Source organism: Cyrtonyx montezumae, unplaced genomic scaffold (assembly GCF_038088225.1).
Source record: "Cyrtonyx montezumae isolate F1298 unplaced genomic scaffold, pur_monq_1.0 scaffold_0, whole genome shotgun sequence".
In the NCBI taxonomy this organism is placed as follows: Eukaryota; Metazoa; Chordata; class Aves; order Galliformes; family Odontophoridae; genus Cyrtonyx; species Cyrtonyx montezumae.
This window is the reverse complement of record NW_027071824.1, coordinates 13,128,271-13,142,624: the sequence shown is the minus strand read 5'-3', so window position 1 is coordinate 13,142,624 and position 14,354 is coordinate 13,128,271. Positions and strand designations below refer to the sequence as shown.

Below are 14,354 nucleotides of genomic sequence, written 5' to 3'. Positions count from 1 at the left end.
AAGAGGCCTTACTGTTGGTCGAGAAATCTCCAGTAGCTATCAGAAAGGTTAAGCAACAGCTTTCATAGAGATGTTTGAAATTGATGGTTTTAACGTCTGTTCTCTTACAGTGTGATCAGTATTACTGCACCAACAGAAATGACAATTCTTCCACGGAAACAGATGGAACAGCATTGCAAAACAGGACTGACAGAACCAGCAGCATGGATCCCCTGGGACTGCCAGCATAGGATGATGTCACCACTACAGAAAATGAAGTGGGATCCTACAGCAATTCAGCATCGAAAGTCACGGACCACATCTCTAGGCAAGTACTTGTTCTATTAAATTGTTATCAATATTTTTAATGGTAGTATTGTAACAGGGACCTGTTACACACTTGGGAAATTGAAGCACAAGTCCAAATAACAGGAAAAGTTTCAGAACAGAAGTGTGGTCTATGAGGTATTAACATCCCATATGAGGAAAGCTGTAAGGTAAACCAAAACCAGAAGAATGAGGTTACCCATAGTTGAGAGCTGGGAAGCAAGCTGACAAAGGCCTGTACTGTCCACCTTTTTGTAAAGATCAATGCAAACCTTTATTTTCTATAAATAATTTAATAAATACTTTTGTTTTACAATGATACAATAAATGACAAATTCATAGCAAATGAGTCACAAAGAATTTAGGATCAGTATACTTTAATAAGGTATCAGTGTCAAAATACATTTCCTTATCAAATTAAAGTTCCCATATAGTTATAATATTGTCAATAAGAATTCAATATAGATTATGAAATAATTATGACAAAAAGTATGATTAATATTAAAAGACAGGGAATATTTTTCCAGAGTGTTTTAGTAAACTGTTAAGGTATATAACATTTTTAATGCTGAAACTACACAAATAAGGAACAGGAAAAAAAGCAGTATTCAAGTGTCTTTAGTCTTTGATGCCTTTAAGTCCTTGCCACTGAAAAATGTCAAATCTGGCTTGCCAATTTTTGTTACATGTTGACGCTTACGCTCCACTTTTCCCATATAGGAATAAATTCACCTTATGAGTAGCTTATTTTTGGTAAAAAGAAAAAAAACACAAAACAAAACAACTCTTGAAAGATCTGCTTGCAATAAGGACTATTGTAATCTTTTTTTTTTTTTTTTAACATTATACACCACTACTAACATAAGATCTTTCACTTTCAAAAGAGTGCACAGTATGTATGGTTAAGACTCACTTAACACAGCAATCTCTGAAGTGCTCAATGAACCCAAGGCTCCCTCTCTGCAAGTGTCAGTGCATGTAGAAAGCAAATTCATAAAACAGGCTTCAGTGGAACTGGACGTCTAAAACCAATTACTTTTGTTCCAAGTTTCAGGGCCAGATTTTATACCTTCTGTGCATTGCCACTGTTCCATTTTCTTCAGTGAAGCTACAATGATTTATGCCAGTGGAGGAAACAAGATGGATTTCAATAAATATCTCAGTACATAGTTATCTCAAAGTCGGAACTGACCACCTACTTTTATTAGTTTTAATATTTTTGCTGCTTTGATACACTCCAATTTTCATCATTCAGCATTTAGAAGCATTCATAGCCTTATTTCTAAAAAATTTGCATAGCAATACGTGATAGTTGAAAAAGAGACCTGAAAACATCTAGTTGAGTTTAGTATCATTTCAGCACTCGATTAAAACATAAGGTAAATTAAAATGAGAAAAAACTGTCTGCCAGTAATTCGTCTTGCTGCACAATTCTTAATTCTTTTTTGTCCACTTACAACTGAGTTAGCATAATATGCCAGAAAATACTACTTCTAGTTTCAATATTGAAATTAGAGTGCTAGCCAGCCATACACCAGGAAAAAAGCTAGCAGTATTTAGAGGTGTTAGTACTGGCCCTCGGTCAGATTCCTGAAGTGTCAGAAGCATCCCAAGAAATACTACCTGTTCTAGCAGAAACAGCTCTTAACTTGGTGGCATTCTAGATATAGCAAAAGTACCAAGAGATGATTAACAACTGACCCAAAGAGAAATAATTATATATATATATGTTTTGTCTAAAAAATAAAGGGAATGGTGAATTTAAAAAAAACAAACAAACCAAAAATATAAACAAGAAACCCCAACACAAACAAAAACACAGCTCTGAATCCTCCACTGAGATAAATCTGTAGCACTCTCACGTCTCTAGAGCTAAGCCAGGTTAAGTCAGCTGAGAACGTGGCTTGCTTCTGAGGAAAAAAGCTTACAATGTACAACCTTCACACAGATGCCCACAGACATTGTAGTTCACCATTCACATTTCTTTCAACAAGGTGTATGAAAATGAGGGGGAGGGGAGGAAGGCAGAAGGATGGGATTTTTCTTTAGTATGCTTTTCCAGAAGTTATTAAAGTTACGGAGCAACAAATGCTGGAAAACAGAAAGACCCGAAGGATTTCAATTTGGCAGATGAACAAAAAACTGTGGTCGGAGATCAGATTTGTTTCATTTGTCTTTGGCAATAAATCTTTGCAGTACTGCAGCCAAAGTATCACGCGACGAGGCATTTATACCACAGCTTTTTTACTAGCATGAAAATCGAAGGAAATCTGAGAGTATAAATTAGAGGTAACAAGATAAAGGGAGGGTAATCAAACTCTCTAAACAACACTTTAATTGGAATAGAGAAAATACAGTAGATGTATTTCTTTAATATGAATAATAAAAGTGAGTAACTTCAAAAGGCCACTATTTGGTAATGTGGACAGGTTCGATATCTATGTAAAATCCTGTAAAAGTGTATTGGTATTAGAAATCGTCTACTTGCAAAAATATATTTAAAAACTGAAGCTGTTTTGAACAGTGTAGGCCAAGGAATACTGCAGGATTGCTCAGGTCGCCTGGTCCAGGGCTCTGAGCAGTTCACTGCCCTGCAGAAGCGTGGAACTGCCTAAAACAGGAACGTTTACCTCACAGTCATATCTTGTTAACTCAGGCAGCAAATATGGTTCGAAGGAAGACCCCAGCAGACGACTTGTCACACCTGAAACAGTAAAAGTAAGTTGGGATGCTGAGACCAGAGAGAGAAAGAGAGTAAGAAAATGTTTCTCTCCTCTCTTCCCTCTTCTGTTTATAACAGTTACTACTTTGTACTGTACTCAAACCATCAACAATTAAAACTTTTAGAGCAAATGCAATCATCTCTGCCTTAAGGGGTTACAAGCACGAAGTTATCCACTTCCACCCTAAATTTAAACCGTTCAGAGTAAAACGACACTGGTGCAAATGAAGAAAGCTATAGTAAACACTGTAGTTTATAAACTGACAGCCTTTCTCTATCTACACATATCTCCTTTCATTGCAGATATTAATTTTTAGAAGGCATACGTTGGACTGTAACCTATAAACCTCAGCTACCACCACTGCATAGAAGTTGTTTGGTACAGCTTAATCAATTTGATCACAAGACAAGAACATGCAAGAGAATGACTAGACCACTAAGATAACAAAGGTACTAGTTTAACTGAAATGAAGGGAAAAAGGTTGGTTTTCCCCATGTATCACAAATGTTTTGTGTGAAACTTTCAACAACCAAATACATTGTTCCACAAATTCCACAAAAACACAAAATTAGTGTTTGACACTTGGTTTAACATTCTCTTATAAAAGCTTTATTCTCATGGAATCAGTAGCGGAACTGAATGCCAACATTTCTCAATCTCTGTATTGGATTGAGATACAACTCTTACCTGATGCTTTATGAGCTGACTGCACAGCATAGTCCTGATAATGGGGACTGTAAAACTGAGGGGAAAATGCTCCTGCTTTCAGATTTTCACCAGGACTGCCACAGGTGGGTTGTTGCTGCTGCTGCTGCAGTTGGTTCATTGGTTGGCTCAGACCTCTCGAGTTGCAGACAAACTCATCTAATTCATACAGGAGAAATCAAAAAAGTTAAATCAAGCCATTGTAATTGTTAGAGTAATTGTAATTAGTAATACTAATCCAGAGCAAATTGTTCCTCACTGTGATGATGACACAGTGTAGGCTTAAGTTGAAAAACAGTACCAACTGGAAGTAGTACTGTACTGAAGGTATTTGAATACTGAAAACAGCATTGTAAAGAGAAAGCATCAGTTCTAGCTCTGAAATGTCCACACACTGGATCAGCATTAGGTAAACCTACCTCTATTAAACTCATTCCTATTTCCCTCTCAAGTAAGTGTATGAACATATATGAAACAACCTACTTAGTAGCTATCAAACTTACTATAAAATGTTCAGCAATAAGTGATACAACTTGATCTTGAATTTTACATTCTTTGTATTGTTTTTTTCCCAGAGCTTATTTGACATCTCCTTTTGAAATAGTTTTTCCTTCTATTCAAACTGACTTAACATTGCAAAGTCCATTTCTTTTCTCTTACCAGTAAGAACACTTGTGCTGAGAGACTTCTTTTCTGTAAGCAAGGAACAGTTTTCCCCTTTGAGAAATTTCATTCTCTTCCACATTAACTGAGATGGGTTAATGACAGATGGATCTCCCTACAATTTGGAGAAAAGCAAAATGAATGATTACACCGATGATCTTGGTACATCCAAAATTTTGAAGGGGATGCATTTTCTTATGATTACCCCACTCAGCTGTTGCAATGCTTGCTCTTCGTAATCCAATTGGCGCTTCAGTTTCAAACTATTAGACAAAGCAATTCTTGCTGGGTTTATATCTATGCCTCGTTGCCCCAGACCATCCAGCAGCCTGTTGAGGAAAGATCTCTGCGTGAGCCAGAAGGCAAATGTAAACCATCTTTTTCATTTATACAGATTCTTTCATCTATTTCATTGCTGAATTGATTTCATTATTTCATTCAAAGATGCCTTTGACACATTACACTGTACACTGAATCTCTGTTTTCTTTTGTCAGCCATCCTACAAGCTTTGGGAGCACTCAACTTTGGGAATCAAGGACTAGCACAAACAGCCTCTGAAATCTCCATCCAGGCGTAAAAATACTATGGAAAGGAGTCATGAGATTTTTAATCTTAGGATTTTGAAAGCTAGGCTTGTCTCCTTGCTTTGCATACTAAGCACAAACACATGGGATGTATGTATTCAAGATACTGTATTCACCCCCTTCTGCTCAAATCTTTTCCAAGTTCTTACCTTTTTTTATATACGGGCACGTTGGGAGAATGTACTGGGGGTCCTGAGGGGGAACTTGACAGGGTTCCTGAGTATTTACCCATGAGTCTCCATTTAGCAGGAACATATTCTAACGGTGGGTCAGGTGGCCACTGGGTGTTTGGTCTGCCCCCCATCGAAGACAGCGGAGTGCTGGCTTGGTTGTGGTACGGTGGCAACGATGACCTGCTCATATTGTCGAAGAACACAGATGATAGGGACCCACGGCCAGGGTTAATGTTTTTATTTGATAGCTGTGGGCAGTATTTCTCTGGGAGGAACTGATTCTGTGAAGCAAGAGGTTGGAAAATGGTACTCATGCTACTTAGACTCTGCTGGGTATTTTGTGCACTTTCAGAGAGCGGACGTTCTTCTTGGCAGATAGGGCTGAGCTGGAAATCTTCTCCGTCCATAGGAATGTAAGGAGCTAAGGTTTCAAGGTCCAGTTCATTGAAGTCAGTCTGCACAAAAAATGGAAGAAGCTCATGAGAAACCTAAAAGTTAATCATAGTTGTGGCACTGTGCTACGAAATACCAGTTAGGAGATATGAAGCTAAAAAAAAAAACCCAACGCTGTATGCCAGATTTGTGTAAATGAAGGGGCCAGCATCCCCGGGTTAAAAATAAATAAATAAATAAAACTAAAGACATCATTTCTGAGAATGGCACAAATGTTGTACTCATTTTGGTTCAGTTAAGAGTTAATATTATTCACACTAGGTCATACAGTATCGTATTTTGGACTTGTGATCAATGTTTTATCAATTGCAAAGTACTGCTTACTAAGAGTCAAGGCTTTCTCTTGCTCCTCACACTGTCCCACCAGTGGAGTAGGCTGGTGGTGCACAAGTAGTTGGGATCACAGCCAGGACAGCTGAGCCCAGATCACCATAAAGGTATTCCATACCTTATGATATTGTACTAAGCAATAAGAGCTGAGGGAAAGGAGAAGCTGGGAGGCATTCAGAGTTATAGTGTTCGCCTTCCTAAGAAATTGCTATATGTGATGGAGCCCTGCTTTCCTGGAAATAGCTGAACAGCTGCCTGACAATGAGAAATAGTGAATGAATTCTTATTTTGCACTGCTTGCATGTTAGCTTTTGCAGGCTAAGCTGTCTTTATCTCATCCTGTGAGTTTTCACAATTTTACCCTTCCAATTCTCTTGCTCATCCTACTGGAGGGAGTGAGCAAGGGCTTCGTGGATCTAGCTGCCTTGTGGGTTAACTGCCAACATTTTTCATTTTGAGGTTTTACAGGCATTAATTTATTTATATTTCATTCTAGAAACAATGTTTACTCAGTAGTCATCAGACCAGATAAAAATAAAAATTAGGATGCTGTTTATATTCCTTATCCAGACTACAGAAGCTCACGATTTCTGAAGCTCTCTGCTTCTTTCTTTTCAGCACTGCCACAGTGACGCCTCCAAGGCAATTGCTTCATGCAGTTAGGGATAGAAATGGACACTCAGCTTTTCAAAGCATATGCTTGCAGTGTTAGCACTGTGCTAAAAAAGTTTTGGTGTACATGTTATGACACTGTATCTGCACGTACAGCATGCATCCCTCCTATCATCTGCTAACATAGGGCCAATTTTCATGGTTCTGGGAGAGAGATTAGCTTCTTACCTGGGAGCTGCACTGACTTTTTGATTCTGTGTCCATGGCAAAGAGTTTTTCAATCACCTCAATCTTAAGATCATCATCCACAGAAGTATAGTAATCCTCTGGACTGTTTGGCTGCACAGAAACAATAATTTGCAATAAGCAGCCAAGACAATTGCAGTACTGGCTCAGCACACTTAACTACACTTACATCGTGTCATTGAGAGCTATAGTGAGTTAACTAATACAACAACTTAACCAATACAACAACTTTGTTGTCCTGTCAGTTTAAATCTTTTCTGGCACATCAGACTAGCAACATGAAATGTATACTATTCAATTATTTTGTCAAGAAATAAAAAACTTTGCACTACCTCAGTGATTATATTAAAATTGGACACCATTTTGTTTTGAGTTAGAAGGGACTGTTAAAAGCCATCTAGCCCAACGCACCCGCAGTGAACATAGACATCTACAGCAAGATCAGGTTGCTCAGAGCCTGGTCCAACCTGACCTTGAATATCTCCAAAATCTAGTAGAGTCCCAGCCCAGTAGTCATCTAGTAACGTTCTGATAAGAGTGGCTCTAGCTTTTCAGGGCAGTGCTCTGAAAGCTCATCCATTTTTTCAACTGTAAACTCTGTGAAGTCACTCTCAAAAGCCTGAGTTGGGTAAACTTTCTTGATAAAGACTGTAGCTTCTAGTAAACAAGCAGAAAGAGGATTGGCCTGAGGGGAACTTCGCTAATGACCAGATCACTTACTTAACATTGGAGTTTCATTTAAGGCTAACTCCATGTCAGATGGCAGCAAGTTCATCTACTAGCTGGTTTATAGACAACCATAAATTAGCGAGACAGAAGAAAACAGGGACTGCAATATAGAGGCAAGATATAGTTCCCACTGACATTTTAGCTATTGGTGCTTTCCTACACAAAAAGTATGGGATTTCCTACACACAGTACAGTAGGGACATAGATATGCTGGGCTTGTTACAAGCACTGAGACAGGATGGCTAATGTGAAAATGCTATCTTCACATTCTGATGGGACTTGCATAGAGAACACCATTTTTGCATTTTTTAAAGCTTTTCTTACCGTGGAACAGCTACTGTTGCTGCTTGCACTTGGAGTACTGCTGCCAGGTGCAATCTGAGGCATTGTAAAGGACGGTATTGTCAGCGTTTCTCCTTGATCAGCATGGCTTTTCACTTCTACTGGCCACTGTTTGATTGGTGTCAAAACAGCACTGGTATAGGCAGGGGGTTCCTCAAACTTCTGTATCCCTGGATGGAGCTCTAACAATGTTAATAGCACATTATTAATGGATGCTTTTAGCTGGTGCCCTGTTATAATTACAGCCATTCACTAAAAGTAAACCCTGACCCTAGTTGCCATAACAATAAGTAAGTTGGCAAAGACTTACTTCATCTTGTTTAGTCAGCAAGAAAGCCTGATTCTGCTCTCATTCACAGAAATTTTCCACTGTTGTGAGCGCATGAGCTCCTACGACAGTTATTCCTGATTCATACACACAGCAAACAGACCCTGTCTATTAAGTTTCGAAACATAGGCCAAGACGTGGTTCTTTGTTGCACAAAAATTTTTTACACAAATACTAACCAAAATCCAGGGAAATAATGGCATCTCCAGGTGTTGGAGCCAGCTGTGCAAGTTCCTCTGGTTCTTCTTTCAGCTTAGTAAACAATAAATCACTCTTGTCCCTCCCTGGGATCCCGTTCTCAAAGGCACTGCTCATCGTCAGCAGGTGAGGCTTGAAGAGCGATTCCGTTTGGTCCATAGAAAAGACAATATCATTCTTCTCAATTTCACTAGCAAGAAGAAAGAGTTCAGGCATTTAGCACTCTAAAGGGAAAAAATATGTGGTACACACAAGCGTTACAACTCTCTAAAGATCGCTCTAACAGCATTTTGGTCTCTCTCAGTTGAATGCCAGGCTCTTGCCAGGCAAGGCACAGTTCCAGCGTTGCTGAGCACCACAATCTCAGATGACGCAGAAAGTGTGGTCAGGATTCTGTGGGAATACTCGGGGCTTTGTTGCTCTGGTTTTTAAAGGGATGTAGTCAGGGCTACAATGACCCAGACTATCACTCAAATAAGTATTTTATTCAGGCCTTGTCTAGCACCAAAAATAAATGAATTTTTCCAGACAGAAACTAATCTGCAGTTCTCATTTTTTGAGAGGGAAAATGGCTTTTCCTAGAGACACAAGGTGCACTTACTACCAAATTTTCTCTCTCTGTCACAGTACTAGAAAAATAAAATGTATTTAATAGTTGTGTTGCACAAGAAAATCTTTAGTGCAGGCCTTACGTTCCGCTTCACCAGCAGAGCAGTAGCTCTGTAGAAGAAAAAGGCTATGGTGTAATTCAACAGCTTGTATGGGAACAGGCACGCCACATTCTTCATCAATGTCTAACATCAGTAAACAAGATTGAACAAACATGACTAAACTGATTTCAGCATAGCAGCACTGCATAAATAGGCCCTTCAAAAATATTTTTCATCCTTACATTTTTTTCCAACACAAAGATTCAGAAGTGCTTTTTTCTGCTCTGCACAACTTACCTCAGCACATAGTTGACACAGATGATACACTGAGGCTGCAGGTTGCGCGTGTTGTAAATGACGGTCCCTTGAGTTTCCAGCCACACGTATCCACCATGCTTGGCAAGCATACGGTACTGGCCGGTCACTACCTGACCTTTTGTACACACTAGGAAATGGGAGCAGAGAGATAGAAGTAAAGTAGCAGCACAAGTAAGAATGTACAATACGTAACATTTGTTTAAATAAATCTGCTCCGGAGTTGTCATTATACAAAACTGCCCTAAAAACATTTGTAAACGGTGGTTGGAAGGGATCTTAAGGATCATCTAGGTGCAGTCCCCCTGCCATGGGCAGGGTGGCCAGCAATGCTCAACTTCTAGAAAAACAAAACAGCTGTTTTCAATATAAATGAGTCTGTTAAGCTGAGCTCTCCACTCAAGACACTCTCCACTCAGACGTAGGTTGTCTGAGAATTTTGATCAATGCATGGGGTTTTTTGAATTGAATCTAAGATTCTAATTGCCCTAAAAGTAAAGTCTGCTGACTGCATATTTCTTGAAAGTTCCTATTCCAGTAGAATTGCCCTCAATTTAGGTTCCCAAATTTATTTGGGAAATTATTCAATAGTTTCCCTAATTTTGGTGGTGGATAATCCCAAGGGTCAGATGATTTAAAAGTAATACCCACAATAAAGAAATTCTCATGGTTTAATTCCATACATAATCTCTTTTCTATGCCAAGAGTCAGGAGCTGGAGGTATCTATAGCATAAATGAAGTGTCCTCAGCATAATTTTGGTTTTGCTGAAGAAATAATATCACTTTTTAAAAGGTATCAACATTAAGAAAGAGAGGACATCTTATTTCTGTAGTTATTTGCACTGTTTTGGTTCTCTGTAATAGCTTGGAATTAATGAAGGAGAAGGAGTTGAGACTCATGCGAAAAATCAAATAATGTTAACTCCAAATATTTAATTTGAGCTTGCCCGTGTTTCTCAAGCAATAAACTGATGATAGCACAATTCAGGTTTAAAGTTTCATGCAGGTGCTCAAAAGATGAAGGCTCCCAGAGGTGTTCCGTAATAACTGAAAAGAATGAGATTTCAGCACAGAGCTCTGGGCATCTGAAATGTATTTTCATGACTTCTGCCTCATGTAAACTTTTCTTAAAAGCAGGACATACTGTCATGCAATTTATTAAAAATAAAAAAAATAGGAAATCCTAGTGATCAGTAGCAGAAAAATTAGGGCTGGAGCACACTAGCAGTACAAATAAGAACATATTTATTTGCATGCAGACACAGTTGCACAGGGTACCTAAACAGGAACTGGCAAACTCAATATTCGAACACTTTAGCCTAAATATTTTTGCGTGTGAAGACAATATGCCATCAAAGTAACGCCCTAAAAATAAAGCAGTTTGACTCAGTAAGACTGGAACTTAATTCTGCATTCTTTGTACAGAATAATTCCTCGTGAATGTGGCCACTCAACAGTGACTGCTTATTGTCGGTCTCTCCTACATTACCACAATACAAACGCACAATCCAAGCCTGCGAAGCACAACAAATGTATCACAGATAATTGTTACTCTGTTTTATCCTTCTATCTCTGAAGTTTGTTTGTTTGTTTTCTTCCTAGGAATATTTAATCATCCTTCATTTAATTTATTTAGACAAAGTAGAACATTACCTTTATTGATTAAATACTTCTGGCAGAACAAAATCAAAAGGCTTTCATTTCAAAGTGTTTTAGTGACTGAACTGTTCTGCTCTGCTTGTGAAACACAATTACACTGCTTCCTAATCATCAGCTCATCAATAAGAGTCACAGTGTAGGCGCCTGCTACGTTACAAAGAAGCTTTTTACTGCTTTAATCTTTTTTATTATTGTTATTCAAAGCATGTCATGTTCTGATAATAAGGTACAGCAGAATCACTCCTTGGGGTAATCTCATAAATTACTAATACACTTGTGACTGCTGACATGTTATCAACACTGCATTTAAGGTCTGGATTCAGAGTGAACTATTATTTTCCTTCCTTTTAAAATATACATTTTTATATAGATGTAAACAAGCGTGCCTGTATCTTTAAAGAATTAGTAACATCTCAACTAAATACGTTCACACTATATACCTTATTTTGGGGAATACAAAGGGGGAGCTGTATTCCAGTTGTATTACCAAGTAACGTGTCACAGACAGTGACATTCAGTTTCCCACTAAAGTCAAGAGCGAAATTCTCCTTGTTTTTAATGGCAAGAAGACCAAACCCTAAATGGAAGTGATTATAGACCATTAATCACTGAATTGAGAAATGTAGCTCTACAGTCAATCATTTGTGCAGATTTATGCAATAAAACAGATTTCCATCCTGTTTGCATAATGTGTGAAAAACAGGGTATGCTAACTACTGCCGCTTTCTAATCTTCTACTGATGATGACTAATTAAGACTTCCATATTGTATATGCAACTATACTTAAGAACACAAGTTCTATTGTGCCTTGCATGAATGCAAGGTTGTTACTGACAAACTTTGGCAATGAAAAATCTGCAGTACAGTAGAACCGCAGCAAACATGATTTACCACTAAATTTAAGGGAAGAAAAGAGAAGGAGGTCTGCTTCTATCTAGTAGACTAATCTGAGGTTTCTTTCTCTCTTGCTCTTTAATGGACTTGTGCAAGACCTTTGACACAGTCCCGTGTCGCATCCTTATCTCAGAACTGGAGAGATATGGATTTGAAGGCTGGACTATTTGATGGATAAAGACTTGGTTGGATGGTCACAGCCAGAGGGTTGTTGTCAACACCTCTTTTTCAGGTGGAAGCTGGTCATGAGTGGTGGCTCAGAGGGGTGTGTCTTAGGACAGATGTTCTTGATCAGTGACATAGACAGTGGGATTGAGTGTACCCTCAGCAAGTTTGCTGATGACACCAAACTGAGTGGTGTGGTTGATACAACAGAAGGGAGGGATGCCACCCAAAGGGACCTGAACAGGCTCAAAAAGTGGGCACATGAGAATTTAATGAGGTTTAAGGAGGCCCTTGCCCAAAGCAGGGGGTGGGAACTGGATGATCTTTAAGTTCCTTCCAACCTAAGCCATTCTATGGTCTAAGCTTCACTCTCCTTCTACTTCCTATACATCTGTACAAAACTTAAGTGTCAGAATTGATGATTACGCTGTTGTATATTTCTAATAAAAAATACTGTTTGATACATACAAGGGCACTGATCATGAATGCTGTGTTTAGTTCTGCATTCTGATTTATATCTCTTTATATAAGCTATGAGGTGGATATTTCCACATATAAATGAACACAGCCAGGAAGAAACGGTTAAGTTCTGTATAAGCTACGTGCTTGCTTGGTAACCCCTCACATTAGACAACATCTCAGTAATAATGGCACACTCTCAGAAAGCTAGGGATTTCCATCCTCTGAGTTGCTAAGAAGTCTGACTGACAATTCCGTTGTGGGTAACTGTATGTTAATCGTAGCACGGAATGCTGTCCGGTGCTTTCAACAGTAGAGATTGTTCATGCTGATCATGTACAGTACCATATATGCTAGGATGAGCTTAATCCTAAATATTTCCTATGTAGTGCACAGAGCTTTCAGCACATTTGCTAGTATACCTCACCCCCTCTCTCATGTTTGACTTCATTCAGCATCTTGACCAGTCCTTGTGTCCAACAGCACAAGTCTGTGTAGAGCACAGACCTTTTAGTAGGCACGAAGGGCATCTAGACACCAACTTAAGCCCTTCATGAGATGATTCCAATTGCTACACTGAGGAGAAGCCACCGTCAGTATCTGGTCAAGATTATTAGTAGAAGCTCTCCAGAAATTCTTACACTGACTTGTCTTGATTCAATGGTCCTGTCTAATTAATTAGACAGGGAAAACAACATGGGCTCTCTTCAGCCACCAAAGCATTTGCCAATTCTCATTTTATTCCCTCTAGCACTGTCCCATTCCTAGAAATGTAACTCAACAACTCAAAACCAACTGTAAAACACAGTCACTGATTTCCTCACAGGATTACTCTTAGCCCAGCATGGGCTATGCACATCCTATTTGTAAGTATCACTCTTTTTCACTGTTAAAAGCATGAACACATTTCCAAAGAAACAGTTTAAACAAGTATATTCCCAGAGACCTCTCTGTAAGTATGGGGTGATTATTTTTTTTCAGCAGCTCTGGAAACGGGATGATTCATACCAACACTGTTACACAGCACACAACTTTAATCACTGCCAAACATTCTTTCAAACAGCATTGAACTCAAAGCTGTTCCGAGCCCTTGCCATTGCAGCTAACAACATGTATTATACTCCCTTTTCTCCTTATAGTCAGACAGTTACAAGAAGCTGTTTCTGGCAGTATATATTATCTGTACAATGAACAGCCCTTCTAGAAAGTCTTTTTTGGGTGAAGAGAAGGATTTTTTGGTAATACATTCAGCAATATGCTGTACTAAGCTCTTCCTACTACCCTTTACAGCCATCGTTGTTGCTGAGCCCAACAGCACACCAGAAAGATAAACCAGTAAACACGTCTCACCAAGCTAACACTGCCTAACTCAGCTCTTCAAATTTCCAGCTGATCTATGCATTACTCCTGAAAGAAAGATCCTCCTCTAGCTATGATCCAAATTTAGTTTTAATTATGGTAAATATCAAACCATGTGGAAAGAGCAGCAGGAGTTCTCAGGAAGACAAACACGGTAACATGCACACTTTCTTACAAATAAAGAACGTCTTCTTTTCTTCTGAGAATACACGCCCATAAATACCCATCCCCACACACAAGGTACGCTTATATTTTCAACTACTTATTGAGGTATCTACTAGTTGTGGTTCTTTATTTGCTAACTGTGAAGAAAACTAAGAATGCCACTTACAGTTCTGATGACTTTTGGTCATGTTCTCTGAGTCCAAGGCATGGTAGAACTCATACGCTGAACGACCCAGCAACTCCTCTGGGTGGTATCCAATCAATTCCGTGATTCTACGTTAAAGAAAAGCCAAA

At 38.8% G+C, this 14,354-nt stretch overlaps 1 protein-coding gene across 2 annotated transcripts in view; it reads right to left on the bottom strand.

The window, feature by feature from the left end:
* Positions 1-666: 666 nt before the first annotated feature.
* Positions 667-14,354, bottom strand: part of EPAS1 (endothelial PAS domain protein 1) — a 77,919-nt gene continuing 64,231 nt past the window's right edge. For both annotated transcript variants that reach the window (XM_065754813.1, XM_065754806.1), the window contains exons 7-16: positions 14,227-14,333; positions 9,341-9,488; positions 8,375-8,583; positions 7,850-8,049; positions 6,779-6,889; positions 5,132-5,610; positions 4,603-4,726; positions 4,395-4,512; positions 3,717-3,893; positions 667-3,010 (exon numbers count right to left, since the gene is read on the bottom strand). In XM_065754813.1, coding sequence (XP_065610885.1) covers positions 2,859-3,010; positions 3,717-3,893; positions 4,395-4,512; positions 4,603-4,726; positions 5,132-5,610; positions 6,779-6,889; positions 7,850-8,049; positions 8,375-8,583; positions 9,341-9,488; positions 14,227-14,333 — 1,825 coding nt within the window. In that variant the 3' untranslated portion in view covers positions 667-2,858. The remainder of the gene's footprint in view (positions 3,011-3,716; positions 3,894-4,394; positions 4,513-4,602; positions 4,727-5,131; positions 5,611-6,778; positions 6,890-7,849; positions 8,050-8,374; positions 8,584-9,340; positions 9,489-14,226; positions 14,334-14,354) is intronic.